At 47.6% G+C, this 16,644-nt stretch overlaps 1 protein-coding gene across 3 annotated transcripts in view; it reads left to right on the forward strand.

The window, feature by feature from the left end:
- Window positions 1–16,644, forward strand: part of CUL1 (cullin 1) — an 89,262-nt gene that overhangs the window by 63,643 nt on the left and 8,975 nt on the right. For all 3 annotated transcript variants that reach the window (XM_043871653.1, XM_043871651.1, XM_043871652.1), the window contains exons 8-14: window positions 1,741–1,903; window positions 2,787–2,917; window positions 11,782–11,889; window positions 11,969–12,075; window positions 13,291–13,339; window positions 13,701–13,832; window positions 15,571–15,688. In XM_043871653.1, the coding sequence (XP_043727588.1) occupies window positions 1,741–1,903; window positions 2,787–2,917; window positions 11,782–11,889; window positions 11,969–12,075; window positions 13,291–13,339; window positions 13,701–13,832; window positions 15,571–15,688 (808 nt within the window). The remainder of the gene's footprint in view (window positions 1–1,740; window positions 1,904–2,786; window positions 2,918–11,781; window positions 11,890–11,968; window positions 12,076–13,290; window positions 13,340–13,700; window positions 13,833–15,570; window positions 15,689–16,644) is intronic.

Genomic DNA, 16,644 nt, shown 5'->3' on the forward strand with positions numbered 1-16,644 from the left:
AAAATCTATCATGTAGATATTCTGTGGGCTTAAAATTGGAATTTAACCATCTGAACAGTGCTGCTATTACCACTAGATGTAGACTTGCATCTCAAACTGGGATATATGTCTAATCGAAAATCCCCTCTCCACCATTTACCAGGGGTGACTTTAACCACCATTTACTAGGGGGTTAAAATCATGTTAAAGTCTGTTCCTCAGTTTCCTCCTCATTTGGAAAACGGTGATACTTTATCATCATCATCATTATGTATTTTTGATGTTTGGCCATGAGTATGCACTGATAATATACAGGATAAAATATGGAACATTTTATTCAACAATTTGAGAAATTATGTTTATATTCGAACACTTATTAGGAAGTAAAATACAAAACTCATGAATAGCATTGAGATAAAACATCAACTTTCAAGAACTATTCTCCTTTTAGCAGCCAGTTTGGGCTAGATGTACAGATTTTCTGGGGTCTGTGTTCCTTTTTCTTGAGTTGTCCTTGAGAGGAAACAGTTGAGAATCTCTGACTTCCCTTCTCCTGATGGCGTCGACCAGGGAACAAGCCTCAGCCGCATGAGTTTCAGTGTATCTTACTGTCTCATGTGATGGAGTCACAGAGAGAATATTTGACCTTTCTCGGTTTCTAATGTCATTTTTTTTTAAGATTTAAAAACAAAATATATGTTATGAATTTGCTTACTGCTTTTTGATCCATTTTTTCATTTTGTTTTTCCTGTATATTGATCCTAATAGAATTAATAGAGACAGTCTTTGTTTGCTTAATTTTATTTAGTCCTTTTGAATTTGTACTCTGATGTGATTATCTGCCAAGTACAATGGTGATCATGAACTTATTTACTGTCAAATCAACAAAGAATGTAAATCACTGTCCCTCCTAAAACCTAATGACTTCATATCCAGGATTTTGGGCTTTTTGGTTTCCCCAGTCATGACACTTTACTGTAGTCTGTGAATATGGAGAATAGCATTATGTCTGAACAAAACCAATGTACATACCTTAATTTGAAAATACTATATTGCTAAATGATGCCAAAACAATTATAATAGCAACATCAAAGATCACTGACCAAAGGACAGCTTAACAAATAATAATAATGAAAAAAGTTTAAATATTTTGAGAATAACCAAAATGTGGCCCAGACACACAGAGTGAGCAGATGCTCTTGGGAAAATGGTGCTGACAGCCTTGCACAGCTCAGAGTTACCACAGACCTCCAGTTGTTGTGTAAAAAACAAAACCAGCACCAAAGCAAAAGAAGGAGGTCGGCCTGGGGACAGTAGTCCCTGCTTGTTCACAGTTTCAGTCACCCACAATCAGCCTCTCTCTGACAATATTGAACGAGAAGTTCCAGAAATAAGCAGTCCGTAAGTTTTAAATTGCAGAGTATCGATAAGGGTATTGCCCCCTAAAAGTGTGAAACTGCACATATCTGTGGGAAGAAAATTGATGTAAAGACGTTTGGATGGTTAATCATGATAACCTCGTTGAAGTCATTTGAAGAGGACTTGGAAACAAACATATAGGTTACAGAGGAAGGCACACACCAGGGACCAGTAAATTGTGGTTAGCATTCCCTCCCCATCCCACCCCAAATCAAAGGACCCCTTCCCTTCTCTTGTTTTCCTCCTCATATCAGGTAGGGCAGGATTGTGAGTTGAATTTGTCACTATTCTTGTTCTAAAAAGACGCAAGTCCAAACCGTTGACCTGAGTTCACTCCCGCAGGCGGAGGCCCGTCTGCTGGAGGAGCAGCGGAGGGTCCAGGTGTACCTTCACGAGAGCACACAGGACGAGCTCGCCAGGAAGTGCGAGCAGGTGCTCATCGAGAAGCACCTGGAGATCTTCCACACGGAGTTCCAGAACCTGCTGGACGCCGACAAAAATGAAGGTGAGCCGCTGAGATTCGGAGTACATGGGTGTTTATTTTATTAAGATCTGTGATTGCGAAATTGTGTGAAGGTCTAGACTCAGAGTTAGCGTTACCACACCAGCCATTCTTTAAGAAAGTTGTGTGTGTGTGTACCTTGTGGTGTGTTGATCTCAGATTTCTATAGTGTGTTTTGGGTGTGACTTTGGAGGAAGAGCATCTTTTCAATTTGATTTGAAATCTGACTTATTCCATACACTTTAGCATTCAGTGATGCTGCCACTGCTTTGTGCATGTGAGTATGTGACTTTTATGCTGAAAATTCTTAGAGATGAGAAGGCTGCTGTTTTGCAGAAGTATTTTCCACACCCCTCCCTTGTTTTCCTGGGACGTGTGAGGAGCTCAGTAGAAGATTCGTGTTCAGACGCAGGACTTTTCTTCTTTGATGCTCATAAATCAGCCATGTGCCATGCATATATTAAGTGACGAATGTGGAGGCCCTTTTGTGACTGAATTGTTTGTATAGTTGAGAAGGATGTTCATAAATACTCCTTAAATGTATTCATTCTTGTAAATACTGATTATGTATTAGGCGTAATCAGTTTCTCAATCTTGAATCATCACCTGTAGTTCCTGTTCATCTTTTTTCTCTTGTTGTATCAGTAGTTTCTCCTGGCAAGGGGGAAATATGCTTTCATAATCACATGACTTCATTGTTACTTTTGTCTAAATATACATGTGCTAAATATAAAGTATTTGAGTACAGTTAAGTGCAATTGATTATTAGGTCTAAAAACATGGCGGTTTTATTTCACTGTACCTTTCATCTCTGTAAATACACATTAAGTGGGATGGATTTGCAAAGTTTGTTTTGATGCGTAAATGTGGCACCTTCTTCTTTCAGATTTGGGTCGCATGTATAATCTTGTATCTAGAATCCAAGATGGCCTGGGAGAATTGAAAAAACTCCTGGAGACACACATTCATAATCAGGGTCTTGCAGCAATTGAAAAGTGTGGAGAAGCTGCATTAAATGTAAGTACTGTTCAACCAAACACCGGTCGGACCTAACCATTCCCGTGGGTGGACTGCTCGGGCGTCCTGCCTCCACCTACAGGTCTAGTGGGTAAGACTTCAATGGACTCTCATAGAGAACCATCTACTGGCTCTTTAAAGTAGGAGTTTCACAAGCGTCTTTGTTTAGTAAATATCTCCATTAATTCTCCTCTGGCACTTCTTAGGCATTAAGGATGTTATTTCTTGATTTTTTTTTCCCTTTCATTGTTTCTCAAAATTAACATTCGTTGCACTAGAAAAGAGCAGATGATTCCATGGAAAGAAGAGGCTGAAGCCTCCCAGAGGCCCGGCTCTGCTCCAGGGCCACAGGCTGCCCGTGCGGGAACTGTGGTCTGAGTGCCGCCCTCCAGTTGGAGACCTCAGGGCTGTTTGCCCTGGAAAGGCCCTGAAATGTATGGCATTTCTCATACAACCTCCATCCCCACTGCCACCCCCACTCCAGGAGGTCCCAGAGTATTTCTGCTGGGTTTTCTATAATTCAGTTGTTGATTTTACATAGGAAGTATCGCATGTTTCTGAGAGACAGGCAAGTTGCCTTCAGGTTTGTCCCTGTTGTGAGCTTTAATTTCAGTAGTGTTTGGGACAGCTAATGGAGAAGAAAAGCTCCATTCCAGAAGAGCACAGTTGGTTCTTCTGCCTCAGTCAGAAAACTTTTTGTCCCTGATATTACTGTGTTTGGTGTAAAGTATTTCGAGTCTTTATTTTCCTGTTAATCTTTGGGGGCTCCCTTTTCCACTTTTCATTATTGGGCTTATTACTGCATCACTTGTTGCCACTTCTGTGAATTATCAGAGGGAAGAATATGAACACACCTTAGACTTTTACGTGGCAGGGGACAGGCTTGGTGGAGAGTGCTGTGGAAGCGGTCTGCAGGTTTCAGGGCGAGGTCCCAGCAGTGAGATTCGCAGTGCCGTGGGGCCCCTGCACACAGACCCCGGGGACAGTCCGTCTGGGCTCAGATCCAGCTTGGCTGTTCACTAACCGCTGACCGCACTGCTCACTCGCTTGTCCAGTCTGTGGCAGTTAGGAAGAAAGACTAATGATGGTGACCACCTTCTAGAGGTTTTGTGAATAAAGAATATTTAATGCTCATAAAGGGCTTCTTACATGAAAGTCCGCAGTGCTTAGCAGTGAGGATTGCAGTTTTTGCCCAGTACACAGTCCTGTTTAACTGTTTTTAATTATGTAAAAATTATATAATGATTTTTCTTATGTCCAAACTCTAACTATTTCTTGTTGAAGAGCCTGACACACAGACACAGGTACACACACATGCACATGCATACATGAGACTCAAAAGGGGCCACCTTGATGAAGTTATCTTTTCAATAATGTAAGGTTTTCGTAGTTATTAATTCAAAACCTGGTTTAGCTGTAAGGGCAGGGTAGCCATCCATTTGGCTGGAAAGCATGTTTTACTGCTAATAAATCTGATGTAGGCTGGAATTTTTACAGGCTTTAAGTTTGTAATGTGAGTCAAATAATATTTATGTGTTAGAAACATTGGAATGTCCTTAAGAATTTTCTGAAGGCATATTTTTCGTCGTTAAATAGATTTGAGAATCCCATGTGTTCCTGGGTAACTGGTGCCCAGGGAATTGCCCTCATGGGGTCCCCCTCACTTCACCCAGAGAGGAAGTGGCGGTCCTCCCCCCGCGAAGTGTGGCTGAGAGCCTGAGCACACGAGCTGCTTTGAGACGCGCTGCGTCTTGCACCCGCCGCGCCCCCAGGCCGGGGAGCACTCAAGAATGAGGCTGGGGATCAGGGCTCCTCTCGGGGGATGAGGGCTTCAGGCCGAGGCAGCTCGGTGTGGTCCGGCCCACCACGGTCACGGGAGATTCCAGCGGAGGACGAGGGCTGTCGGCCTTCAGAGGCTGGTGACTGAAGGCAGGCGTGCCCAGCCAGGCCGCCCGCGCCGTCAGCATGCTGCATGGAGGCTCCTGGAGGACTTCAAAAAAACCTTGTGCACCAAGGAATCTTCAGGGATGGGTTTAAACTGCTTTAGAGCCGAACAGCGGATCAGATCATTGTTTTAAAAGGCAGGTTTGTTTCACAGGCGAGTCACCCCACGTCTGGCCTCTGGACGGAAAGGAGAGAGTGGGCGGCCGGGTCAGTCAGCACATTCCAGCACATTCCACGTTACGCTTAGGTAGAGGGGCCGAGGCCCGACACATGTGCTCAGTTGCTGGCAGTGTAGTGACGGTTTGCAGGAGAATGGTCAGATACAGGAGGAGACTTGAGGGGAGCAGTCTGGTAGCAGAGCCCACACCTTCAGGTTCGTTTACAAAGATCGAAGTCCATGGTGTGGTCGGCTGGGTTCTTGGTTTTATCTACTGCAGCAGCCAGCTGCATGATGGTGGCTGTTGCTGTAACTCAAAGGGCCAAGGTATGCTGCAGAGAAAATTGAAATGATTTTCATTTATTCCGCAAGGATCTGTGGCCCGGCTCTGAGCCCAGGGGTCCCCGTGTGAGGTGCCTGTCCTCCGTGCTCTCCTCAGGTCTCAGCTTGTCTTCTCAGACTCCGTGCCCTCCTCCACCCTTAGCTCAGCGGGGCAGCTGTGGGCTCGGGGCCCCTGCCCTCCCCCTCCGCCCCTGGCAGCATTCGTCCCCTGAGATGGAGTCATTTCCTACTGAGTCTGAACCAGCCGTGGGTCTTCACACCACCATACACGTGCCGCGCTGAGACCTGCCTGGTTCTTCTCTCTGCCTAGACGTGTGCCTTCTTTTTTGCCCCGTGTATTAAACACCTTCATCTTCCAGTACCCTCAAATGCCGTTCCTTCCCCAAAGCCTTTCTCGACCACCCCTTGGAAATAGCATCATGTTGGACTCTTTACATGGCGTTCACACTCCTTACATTTTAGATGTCTGTGTAAATGTCTCCTGCAGAGGTGGCTTTATCCACCGGCGTGCCCTCAGCCCAGCACCGTGCCTCGCACAGAATCGGGTCTCAGTACACTTGGACCTTCGTGATACTCCTCTCTGTTTCCAGCAGGGTTCAGGGGGCTTACCCAGTATGTAAACGGCAGTGGGATAAATGAAACAGCAGCAAAATAAGGGCTGGAAACACAGGCGAAGCTGAATGCAGAGTAGTGAATGGCGCTCAGAGTGCGTGCAGTGAGGTGGTGAAGGCTGGTCTCTCGATAGAGGTGGGTCACGAGTTTGCCTCCAGGGTTTTCCATCAGTACAGAAAGCTCTCTGGAAAAGAAGTTGGCAGTACTGTCATAAGGAACAAGCCCTCAGCTCTGAGGAATGACTCTTATTGGCATTCAGAACTGGTAATACCTTTCCTAATGGCCCATCTAAACTGAGCACCAGCTATGTGGAAAGTCATCCACTTACAACGTAAATACAAAATAAAACTGTATCAGGCCACTGGATGGCTTTGTAATTTCCCCTGACACCAAAACTTTATAGCAGAATGAAGTTCAGGAAAAGAGTCAGTGCAGACTTGTAAGTCCTTGCTGATGAATACTTGACGGTGCAGTTGGTTTCATGTTGAATTTTTAATTAGCGCTCCATTCTGCAGCAATCTGGGTGCTATTGTTCTCCACAAAGAAGGTTTCATAAGTCAGGTATAGAGAATGTTTCAGTACTGTCTTCAGGGCATAAGTGGCAACAGATAAGCACAAAGTCCTCTTTGAAACCGTATCTTGACTGAGTGACTTCACTCTAAAACTGGACCTGAAATAGAACCCAGCAAGAGTGGGCTTGTAGATACTTTGATGTCCAGCGGGGCTGTCGGTCTAACAGTGGGAGGTTGAGCTGCAGACCTAGACTGGGGCACAAAGTTGTCAATGTTTATTTGCAGGTTTGGGGGAAAAAAAATGTTCTCCTGAGATGGAAAGGCATTTTCAGGAGCGGCCCGGGGCTGCTGGCTCCAGGATTGGGAGTGACAGTGCTTGTAAGAGGAGTACTTAAAATGGAGAATTTTAAAGACAGACATAAAATCAGGGAGCTCTGACAAGCATGTTTTTCAGTATAAGACTAAGGGGTGAGTCTGAGGCCGTATCAGACTTGTAAAAAAAAGTTCTGTGGTTTGGGTTGAGAAGTTGGCTTAGGTGTAATTATAAGAGCTGAACTGTGAAAAAAAAAAGAGAAAAAAAAAAAAAAAGAGCTGAACTGTGTACGAATTTACCCCAGAATAAACAGAGTAACACGGTGCTGGGTGCTTCTGGCAGAGGTAAGGTTAAGTGATATATCCAAGATTCCCTTTCTCTGGAGTAAAATTCCCAAATGTAATAACTTAGTCCTGACTCAACGTTCCTGTAGATGGTGAGAGAAGAGAATGATCCATGCAGAGCCACACCTGCTCAGGAGCGGGTTGTGGCTTCGTCTAGTCCAGGGGGATGGAGCACTCAGCCTCATCAGGCCTTCTCAGAGTACAGAGCGGGTGGGAGGAGGTCCTCGACCAGCACTGCTGAACGCTGGCCAATGGATTATGGTGTCTGATTTTACTATTTATCATTTTGGAAGTTTTCCATCATAAAACTTAAACAGAAAGAAAAAACACACGTACTAGTTTTGATGCAGTTGATGTGGGAAAAGAGAGAGGGGCCCAAGGAGCTGTTTTAGGATGAGAGGAAGCAGTTTTGTACAGTAAATCCAACTGACCATTTTAGTCACAGAGAACTGACAACATGTGACAGTGCGGATTGGTCCAGAAACCATGCAGTTAAGCTTGCCCACTCTGTCTTGCCATGAGATGAAGAGAACAACCTTTTTTTCTGAAGGAAAAAAAATACACAAATAAATGTCCATTTTTAGTCTGTGATCACCAGGTTCTGAGGAGACTCACTATGTCCTTCGCGTAACCAGGAAGCTCCCTTCTCTCCTCCACCTGTAGGGGGAAACCTCAGTCCTTGCTTCCGCAGGGAGCCTCCTCTTACCCAAATCAGACTTTATCCCGCACACCGAGCTCAATTCTGGCTTAGCCTTGCTGTGCGTCCGCCCACCCTGAAGTGACCTTGGCTGGTTCCCGGCCCAGGCCGATGAGACCGTGAACTCCTCTCGGTGTTTGAGCTCGTGCCCGGCAAGGGGGGCGGCCTGCGCAGCACCCCACAGGATGCTGACCATCGTGTGGTGGGGGAGGCCTGCTGTCCAGGGCTCAGGGAGGTTCCCTGAGAAAAGACGGATCCACGATTGGCAGCCGGGATCCCACACAGAGCTACACAGACCTACACAGACCAAGAGTCTGCTGGGACAGAGAGGGGGTGGGGTGCAGGTGACCTGAGAGGGTGCGCCGGGCTGGCCAGCCCAGGGAGACCCCGAAGGCTAGGTCAGCGATACGCCTTAATTCCAAGGACAAGAGGAAACCAGGTTAAGCAGTGCAATAAGCCTGAAACTGACAATATTTTCTTTCTTTTCTCCTTTTTTTTTAAAGTGAAATTGCTACCATGTGCAAAATGGATTAAAAGGAAGAACTGTTAGCATGCCAGTTAGGCTTATCAAGAGTGGTTCAGGTAGAAATGACTCAGCTGCTGACGGACGCAGAGGAGGAGTGAGGCAGTTAGACTCTGTGATGGGCAGGGTTCGTGTCGGACGATGCTTGAAGGGGGACAGTGAATACAGGGGCAGGTTTTACGGTTCTTTGTGATTTTGAGTATATCTGAATCTTTTCTACAATAAAACGTTGACAGAAAAGAAATGTAAATAGCAATGCAGAGAGCGGCAGGACCAGGGGTACGGTCAGGCCGGCTCTGATGTGCAGAATTCAGGAATCCCCCTGCATCCACGGCACGTTGTGTGAGCTGAGTGGGGACATCTGGTCTGGAGAGCATTGTGCCAGCCACGGGCAGAAAGATGCCTATCACGTAGGAGTTGGATGGGGTCCCCCCGGGACCAGCCTGAGCGGTGTCGTGTTTCTTGTATGCAGAGAACTCTTGCGTAGTAAGAGTAATCACGCAGATTGCTAAGTGCTCCATTTTTTTTTTTTTTTAACATCCAAAATTCGCATCTTTATGTTCTTAAAAAAGCATGCATTTCATCCAACCGGCGTTTCCTCTGCCCTCACCTCTCTTGCTTTTGTGACCCTGCCATCCGGGGCCCTCGGAAACAGCTCCTGCACATCACCATGTACCTCCTGGTTGCTAAATCACTCAGCTTGTGAACATCTTCTCCTCCATCTGACACTGCCGATGGCGCCTTCCTTCCTTAAACTCCCTCCTCTGTGCTGCTCCCATGTGTCCCTGTCTCCATCTGCCCTTGGCAGGCTCCGAGCTGGCTTCTCTCTGGATCTCAGAAGCTGATTCAAGTCTCCAGGGCTCAGTGCCTTAGCACAGTCTTCCCTTCGGGTGGCTCAGAGGTTAAAGCGTCTGCCTCCAGTGAGGGAGACCTGGGTTCGATCCCTGGGTCCGAAAGATCCCCTGGAGAAGGAAATGGCAACCCACTCCAGTATTCTTGCCTGGAGAATCCCATGGACGGAGGAGCCTGGTAGGCTACAATCCACAGGGTTGCAAAGAGTCAGCGACTTCACTTCACTTCATTCACACCCTCGCTCCTCACCAGCCTGAAGACCCTAACTGGGTCTTCTCCTGTTAGCCAAAAGGATCTGTAATTGGAGTCTGAAGATTTCTGTTCTTTTAGAGATCTGTCTTTCCATGGAGAATTCATATCTGGCATTTCTTGGGACTTTTATATTTTTTCCAAATCCTGGATCTGAGAAAAATCGGAAGAAATGAAGAAGACATGTAGTTCTCCCGCAAACATAGAGGCTCTGTGTGTTCAGAGGACTCCATCGATGAGGGTGCAGAGCAAGGGTAGGGGTGCTGAGGTGGGAACTCCAAGCTTCAGGCCATCTCTGGGAACCAGGCTGAGGCAGAAGGGCGGTCCAGTGGGTCAGCCTTCCTCCTGGACAGTGCCCAGTTATAAATGTCTGTGTGTCCTCCTCTGCTCCTAAAAAGCAATCATTCTTGCAAACAAAGTAAATATTAATCTGTTTATATTCATAATACACTTTATATCAATCCTGTAAGTGACGTTCCAAAAAACAGCAAGGTTTGGAAGCATATTAAGTCCTTAAATTGGCAGTTTTGACATGTGATTCTTTGTAATGCTGCTAACCTTACTGTGTGATAGTGTTTGCTGGCATTTTCCAGTGTTTGGGTACTCGTTGGAGGTTAAAGATCTTTGTAAATACTTTAAAAGAACCAATGCCAAGAGAAAAACAGTATAAATGATGAGAAATAATTTGACATGAAGTCAGAAAACAATCTAAAATCTGAATTGGCAAAAGCAGTATCAATTTCAATGGCAAAACCAAAATTAAGTCAAGCGGACAGTATTTTCATTGTTAAAAGAAATGAGTTTATCTGAAGTAAGACATGTGCCGCTGACAGGTACAGTCTTGGGAATCAGACCATTAATACAGAATGCAAGAAACTTCTACACCTGGAATCATTCTTCTGAAACTAAGAGCAGGATTGTACAATGAGACAGTTAATGCTGTGTGTGTGTGTTCTGAGTTTTAAGATAGAAAAATTTTTAGACATTAAATATATGTGACATCCGCTTTCAATATTTTAAAGTGATTTTTATTTGGCAGTTTTTTGTGTTAGGTTCCCTTTTAACATTTTATCAAATATCTGCCCGGTAGAGGCCACTTTACATGTCACCGAAATGAAAATCTTGTCACAGTACTTTTATTCATAATAATAATAGACCTGGCATGTTTATTATATCTTTAAAAACAGAAAACCTCTGAACCTCCCGGTGTAACCCTATCACAGAAGAATGATTTAATGGTGACCCAAAATCAAGTCAGGTGTCACAGAAACGCAGAATACTTGGAATTGGGGGAGTTCTGGTTTCTCATTCCTGAACCGGAGGAGAATGCCCGTCAGGAATTGGGGAGCGCTGGCAAACCACTGACGCCTCCCGTTGGTGACGTGCTGGCCGCGGAGCCCCACGCTCGTGCGGAGCCCGTGTCCATCAGCACCGCCTGCCGCCTGCCCGGCCTCTCCCTGGGCCCTTTCATCTCTGAGACTCTCAGGAGCAGGCTGCCCGCATCAGGCTGGCCGGGTGCCCGCCCGTGACTTTGTTTCCTAGCCTCTAAGAGGGGAGGCCGACAGCCCCAACCCCGCAGTGTGACGGGTCACGCCTGCGAGTTCAGTCCGCCCTCTGACACGTGGCCAGCCCTCGGGGTCGGCCACTCTGGTCTTCGTATGACCCTGGACTCTCTTCTCCGGCCCGTCCTTCTGCCTGCCTTCGGCAGCGCTTCCAAAGCCTCCCCTGAGGCTGGCTCTCACATCTTTCTGTTCTGTCCAAAGACTACCGGCGGCCACCCCGCCGATCGCCCGGTGCACTGACGGTCTCCAGGCCTGGTTCTCTTTGCTTGTCCTCATCCGTCTTCAGATTTCACGGGTGTACTAGTCAGACCCGCCCCTGTCCCTGCCCATGTGTCCCGAGACCTCTTGCATTGCCTGCTCAGCTGCTTCTAAGGAACTTATTGACGGGTTTCCCCGCCAAGACAAAGTCGAGAATATGAAATTTTCAACAGCAAAAGTAGACAAAACAAAGCTGTCGCTTTGAAAGTTTGTTTTGTGTGGTTCCTTTGAATTTTCATATAATTTGAAAAATCACTTTTTCGTGTAGCTCGGAATTAGTATTTCATTTCGAGTGCAGAGAATATATTTTCGTTTCTTATATCTGTAATAAGCAGAATGTCCTATGTGTTTTGATGATGGGATGTGAACTATTTCTTGATCTTATTTGTTAGCATCTTTGAAGAAGGATGCAGATCTTTTGGAATATTTTCCAGTAGCATGTGAGTATACAGTCTAGTCCCCAGGAACTAACTCGTGTCTGTTTTTCCCTCTACCCAAGGACCCCAAAATGTATGTACAGACAGTGTTGGATGTTCATAAAAAATATAACGCTCTGGTGATGTCGGCATTCAACAATGATGCTGGCTTCGTGGCCGCGCTGGACAAGGTAGGTGTGCTGACGTGTGACTCCGATCGGGACTGAGCGGCGGCACACTGGTCTCTGACTGTGTTTCTGTGATCTGCAGGCTTGCGGTCGCTTCATAAACAACAACGCGGTTACCAAAATGGCTCAGTCGTCTAGTAAATCCCCCGAGTTGCTGGCTCGATACTGTGACTCCCTGTTGAAGAAGAGGTACTCGTGCCTTTGTGCGTTCTCTTAGTAACCCTGCTTAAAATTTCAGCCTCTAGATGAGGAGTTAAAATTTCTATTACGTGTGTTACATTGTAATTTTTTTGTACCTAGAGAAGTACTGTAAACCAAGTACCTTCTTTGTCTTCCTGAAAGTCGCTTCGTGTTACGTGCCCAGTTCACATTTTTTCTTATATTTCTAATGTCTGTGATTGTAGACGGTGTGAGCGTGACCCTCCTAGCTAAAAGGCTAAAATTTGGGGCTCTGTCATATGAAAAACTTTCGTATTTTAAATACGCAGGCACTCTGGCAGGGCTTGAGTTTGTTTGGCAGAACACACAGCTGCTTTTTTAGCCATTGTCTTTTCAGAAACGGTCTCATCGAGTCTGTTGATAGACTGTTCTTTCGTTAAGGCCGCTGACGCAGACAGAGCGGCCGAGAGCTCCGAAGTGCCGCTCTAATGAGCGTGCGTTAGTGACTAGACGCCAGCGGGCACCAAGGGAACCTTTGAGGAGAGGGACACGGCCCCCGCCTCTCCGGGAGCAGCAGGCGCTTCTGAGCCAACCGCTTTGAAGCAGGAGCACCTCTTCAGAGCCTGTTTTCTGGTTGGGTCATTTCAGATGAATTTATAGGGATCTTGTTTATCGAGGACTCTTGGAGTAAAACCTTTAAATTTTTGTCCTGAAATCACTTTTCAATTTAATAGTTGCTCATAGACCAGCGTGAACAAATCAGTTGTTAAAGGACAGCCATCTGTTTTGTAGACATAATGACAAGTGGAACGGAGCACTGGGGAGGCAGTTTAAAAAACCCTCTCACTACCTTTAACTATTAGGCCATTGGACGGCCTTTTATTTTTTCAAAGTTGAGTTAAAGCATATTGAGGAAAGCAATTAGAAAAGTGAAGCTAATTTACTTACATTTAAATGGGTTATCTTAAAGGAAAACTTGATTCAGAACATTTTGGGAAACTTTTAATTTTTATTGTGGATATTCTAAATGATTATTTGGAAGAATAGTTTATGAAATAGAATATAAGATTGCCAAATTGCCACAGGTTAGAAAAGCTAACCTTCCTTCATCCACATGCTGATCTGAAAAAGAACTCGCTGTTTGAACCTCATCTGATATGGTAGTTTGGCAAAAAGGTGCTTGTTTAGTAAACATTTGCTGGTTTGTTTTATTAATAAAACACCGTGCCTTTTAAAAATTTTCAGTTCCAAGAACCCAGAGGAAGCAGAACTTGAAGACACGCTCAACCAAGTGGTAAGGTGCTGGCTAGTTACGTTGGTTTTCAGGAACTTTTTCTCTGACAGGTGGCTTTAAGGTTATGTTTATGTGGCACCTGGAAAGTAGTAGAATCACTTGTTTTTTTCTAAATCTGATTTTACTTCCTGTACTGAGTCAGTAGTTGTAGCATTTGTACCTTTCTCATTAGTACTAAGTCTAGACCAACTTAATGTGATTTAAGGAGTTGATGACAATATTAAAGATTATGGGGGCAGTATTTTCTGTCATTCTAAATGTCAGCATACGGGGTGGGACAGAACAAGACCCACGTGTTGCTTCTCGGCCTGTGGCTGGTTCTGGTCGTAAGGCGTGTGTGTGCCCTCTGGCGGCTTTCCAGATGGTGGTCTTCAAATACATTGAGGACAAGGACGTGTTTCAGAAGTTCTACGCGAAGATGCTGGCCAAGAGGCTCGTGCACCAGAATAGTGCGAGCGACGACGCCGAGGCGAGCATGATCTCCAAGCTGAAGGTAAAGGCTGGCTTCTCCCAGAGAGCGTGGCCTCGGGCACCGAGCCTCCTGGGCCCTCCAGGCTGTCGGCCAGGCTGAGCTGTCAGCTGTGATGGCTAGGTGTGAGCTCTGCCCTGCACGCTGAGAGCCCCCCACAGCTGTCGAGACACATCCAGGCCCCCCCAACGGTTGTCGAGACGCGTCCAGGCCCCCACCACAGTTGTCAAGACGCGTCCAGGCCCTCCCCTGCCCAGCAGTTGTCAAGACACATCCAGGCCCCCCACCACAGCTGTCAAGACGCGTCCAGGCCCCCCACCACAGTTGTCGAGATGCATCCAGGCCCTCCCCTGCCCATCAGTTGTCAAGACACATCCAGGCCCCCCACCACAGTTGTCGAGACGCGTCCAGGCCCCCCACCACAGTTGTCAAGATGCATCCAGGCCCTCCCCCACCCAGCAGTTGTCAAGACACATCCAGGCCCCCCACCACAGTTGTCAAGACGCGTCCAGGCCCTCCCCCGCCCAGCAGTTGTCAAGACACATCCAGGCCCCCCACCACAGTTGTCGAGACGCGTCCAGGCCCTCCCCCGCCCAGCAGTTGTCAAGACACATCCAGGCCCCCCACCACAGTTGTCGAGACGCGTCCAGGCCCCCGTTGTAGGACTGCCTGTGCTGTCCCGACACTCATACGTGCGCCCACGCGCACACACACACAGCTTCCCAGACACAGACACGCACACACACACACACACACAGCTTCCCAGACACAGACACGCACACACACACACACACAGAGCTTCCCAGACACAGACACGCACACACACACACACACAGGCCGCTCTGCACTCCCCCCCCACCACCAGGAATCACTCCACGTGGCGTGGCCTCCACTCGTATGTTTCGTTAGTCTTGAGCAAGTGGGGCATTTTGTATTTCTCTGGGCTTGGTCGACCGTTAGTAACCCCACGTCTGCAGGAGGACAGGAAGCATCAGTGTTAGCTGGCTATTGAGCATTTATTTCTTAATTCAGCTCCCGCTGCTCCTGGCCTGTCAGGTGCTAGTCCATGTTTTACGGCATATTTCACTGTGACCGGACATGAGTTAACGTGAGTGTTCCTCGGTGTGGGCTGCTGTGGAAGAATGCCGTGACTGAGTGGCTCAAACAGGAGAGAAGTGTTCTCAGAGCTCTGGAGGCTGCTGAGAAGCCCAGGTCGAGGTCCAGGCAGCTCAGGGTCCAGTGCGGGCTCTCCCCGCACCTTCCCTGAGGACACCCAGCCACGTCCGCACCCAGCCAACTCTTCGGTCTCTTCTCAGGACCAGGCCACACTAATTCCCGCATAGAGGTCCACCCTCAGGACTGTTCCTAAACTTCCTTATCTCCCCGTGGCCCCACCTCTGAGTACCATCAGCCTAGGACTTCAGCATAGGATGGGGGTGGAGGGGTGGGCAGGTCAGTCCGCAGCAGCGAGTGAGAGCAGACAAGCCGTGCCTTGGCGTTCTCCTGATGTCAGAAATCTCTGCTCTTCCTGCCCGAGTTGCAGTCACTGTGTTCTGTGACAGTTGCTGACGGTGCTGTTTACAGCTGTGTAGGTTTTGATAGTGTATGGATTTTTATCAGTGCATATTTATACCGTGGGATCCTGTTGCAGCTTTAGTACTGCCATTCAGCGTCTGCCATGTGTCTGCTCCCCATCAGACTCCCCTGTATACATCTCTGTCTCTGGAGAAGTTAATAAGGCAGTTGTCTGGGTTCATTTCAGCAAGCTTGTGGTTTTGAGTATACCTCTAAACTTCAGCGGATGTTTCAAGACATTGGTGTAAGCAAAGATTTGAACGAGCAGTTCAAAAAGCACCTGACGAACTCCGAGCCGCTGGACTGTGAGTATCCCCGGGTTCCCGAGCTTCCTTGACCTGGCAGGGCTCTGGGAGGAGGCGGCGCTCTTCGTAGCAAATGCGAGAGACGGCAGTTTTATCAGAAATTCAGGGCCAGGCACACAGGAAGTCCTCCCCCCACGCACCGCCCGCCTCCTGCCTCCTGTGTGATGACAGGAGGTGACCGCTGGGGAAGGGGGTTGGCGTTCCCCGAGGGGCTGAGCCGGCAGGGGTCTTGTGTTCAGGCTCTGAGCCCTGACCCTTCCACGGCTGGCGTGGCCGCCTCACCCTGGCCGGTCGCCAGCTTGGGGCACCACTTAAGTTTAAGTTTCAGTTAACGTTTTTTCACCTTAGTTTGATTCCATTCTAGCAGTTTCTCCCATTATAAGAAACTTACTTGGCTGCACAGATGACCAGTGCAGCCTGGCTCCTGCCTGCCGTTGGGGGTCAGGACAGGCTGGCGTCTGGACACACAGAGGCCCGCTGGGCTCCTTCAGGGTCTGACTGCAGCAGGGGGTGGCAGGTTTCGCTGACATCATCCATGGTGATTCTCTGTTTTTAAATGAAAAATGAGGCTGTGCTTTGCCCAGATCAAAAGCAGCATTCCATTGTAGAACTGGACCGTGGTGCCAGCAGACTTGCTGTCGGCCGTCTGCGGTGATGACGCGATGGTCTAGCTTATGGATTGTGTGTTAGATGCACACCCTCTTCGTGCTGCATACAGAGTCAGCAGCGCCACACGAGGCGCAATGAAGTCGGCCGACTCGGGCTTCTCGTTGTCTTGAGTTTGGGGCTCTCAGGCCATCCAGCCTGAGGAGCTCAGGTGTGCCCTGAGTGGACTGAGGTTATTGGTGGCAGAAAACCAGAGCAGATGAAGCCAAACAGGCTCGCCATGTTATAATTCTGAGCTAGATGAGGAATGAAAGTCTCTCTCTTTGCAGGGAGAGAATTTGTGGCTCGCT

Source organism: Cervus elaphus, chromosome 18 (genome assembly GCF_910594005.1).
Source record: "Cervus elaphus chromosome 18, mCerEla1.1, whole genome shotgun sequence".
Taxonomy (NCBI): Eukaryota; Metazoa; Chordata; class Mammalia; order Artiodactyla; family Cervidae; genus Cervus; species Cervus elaphus.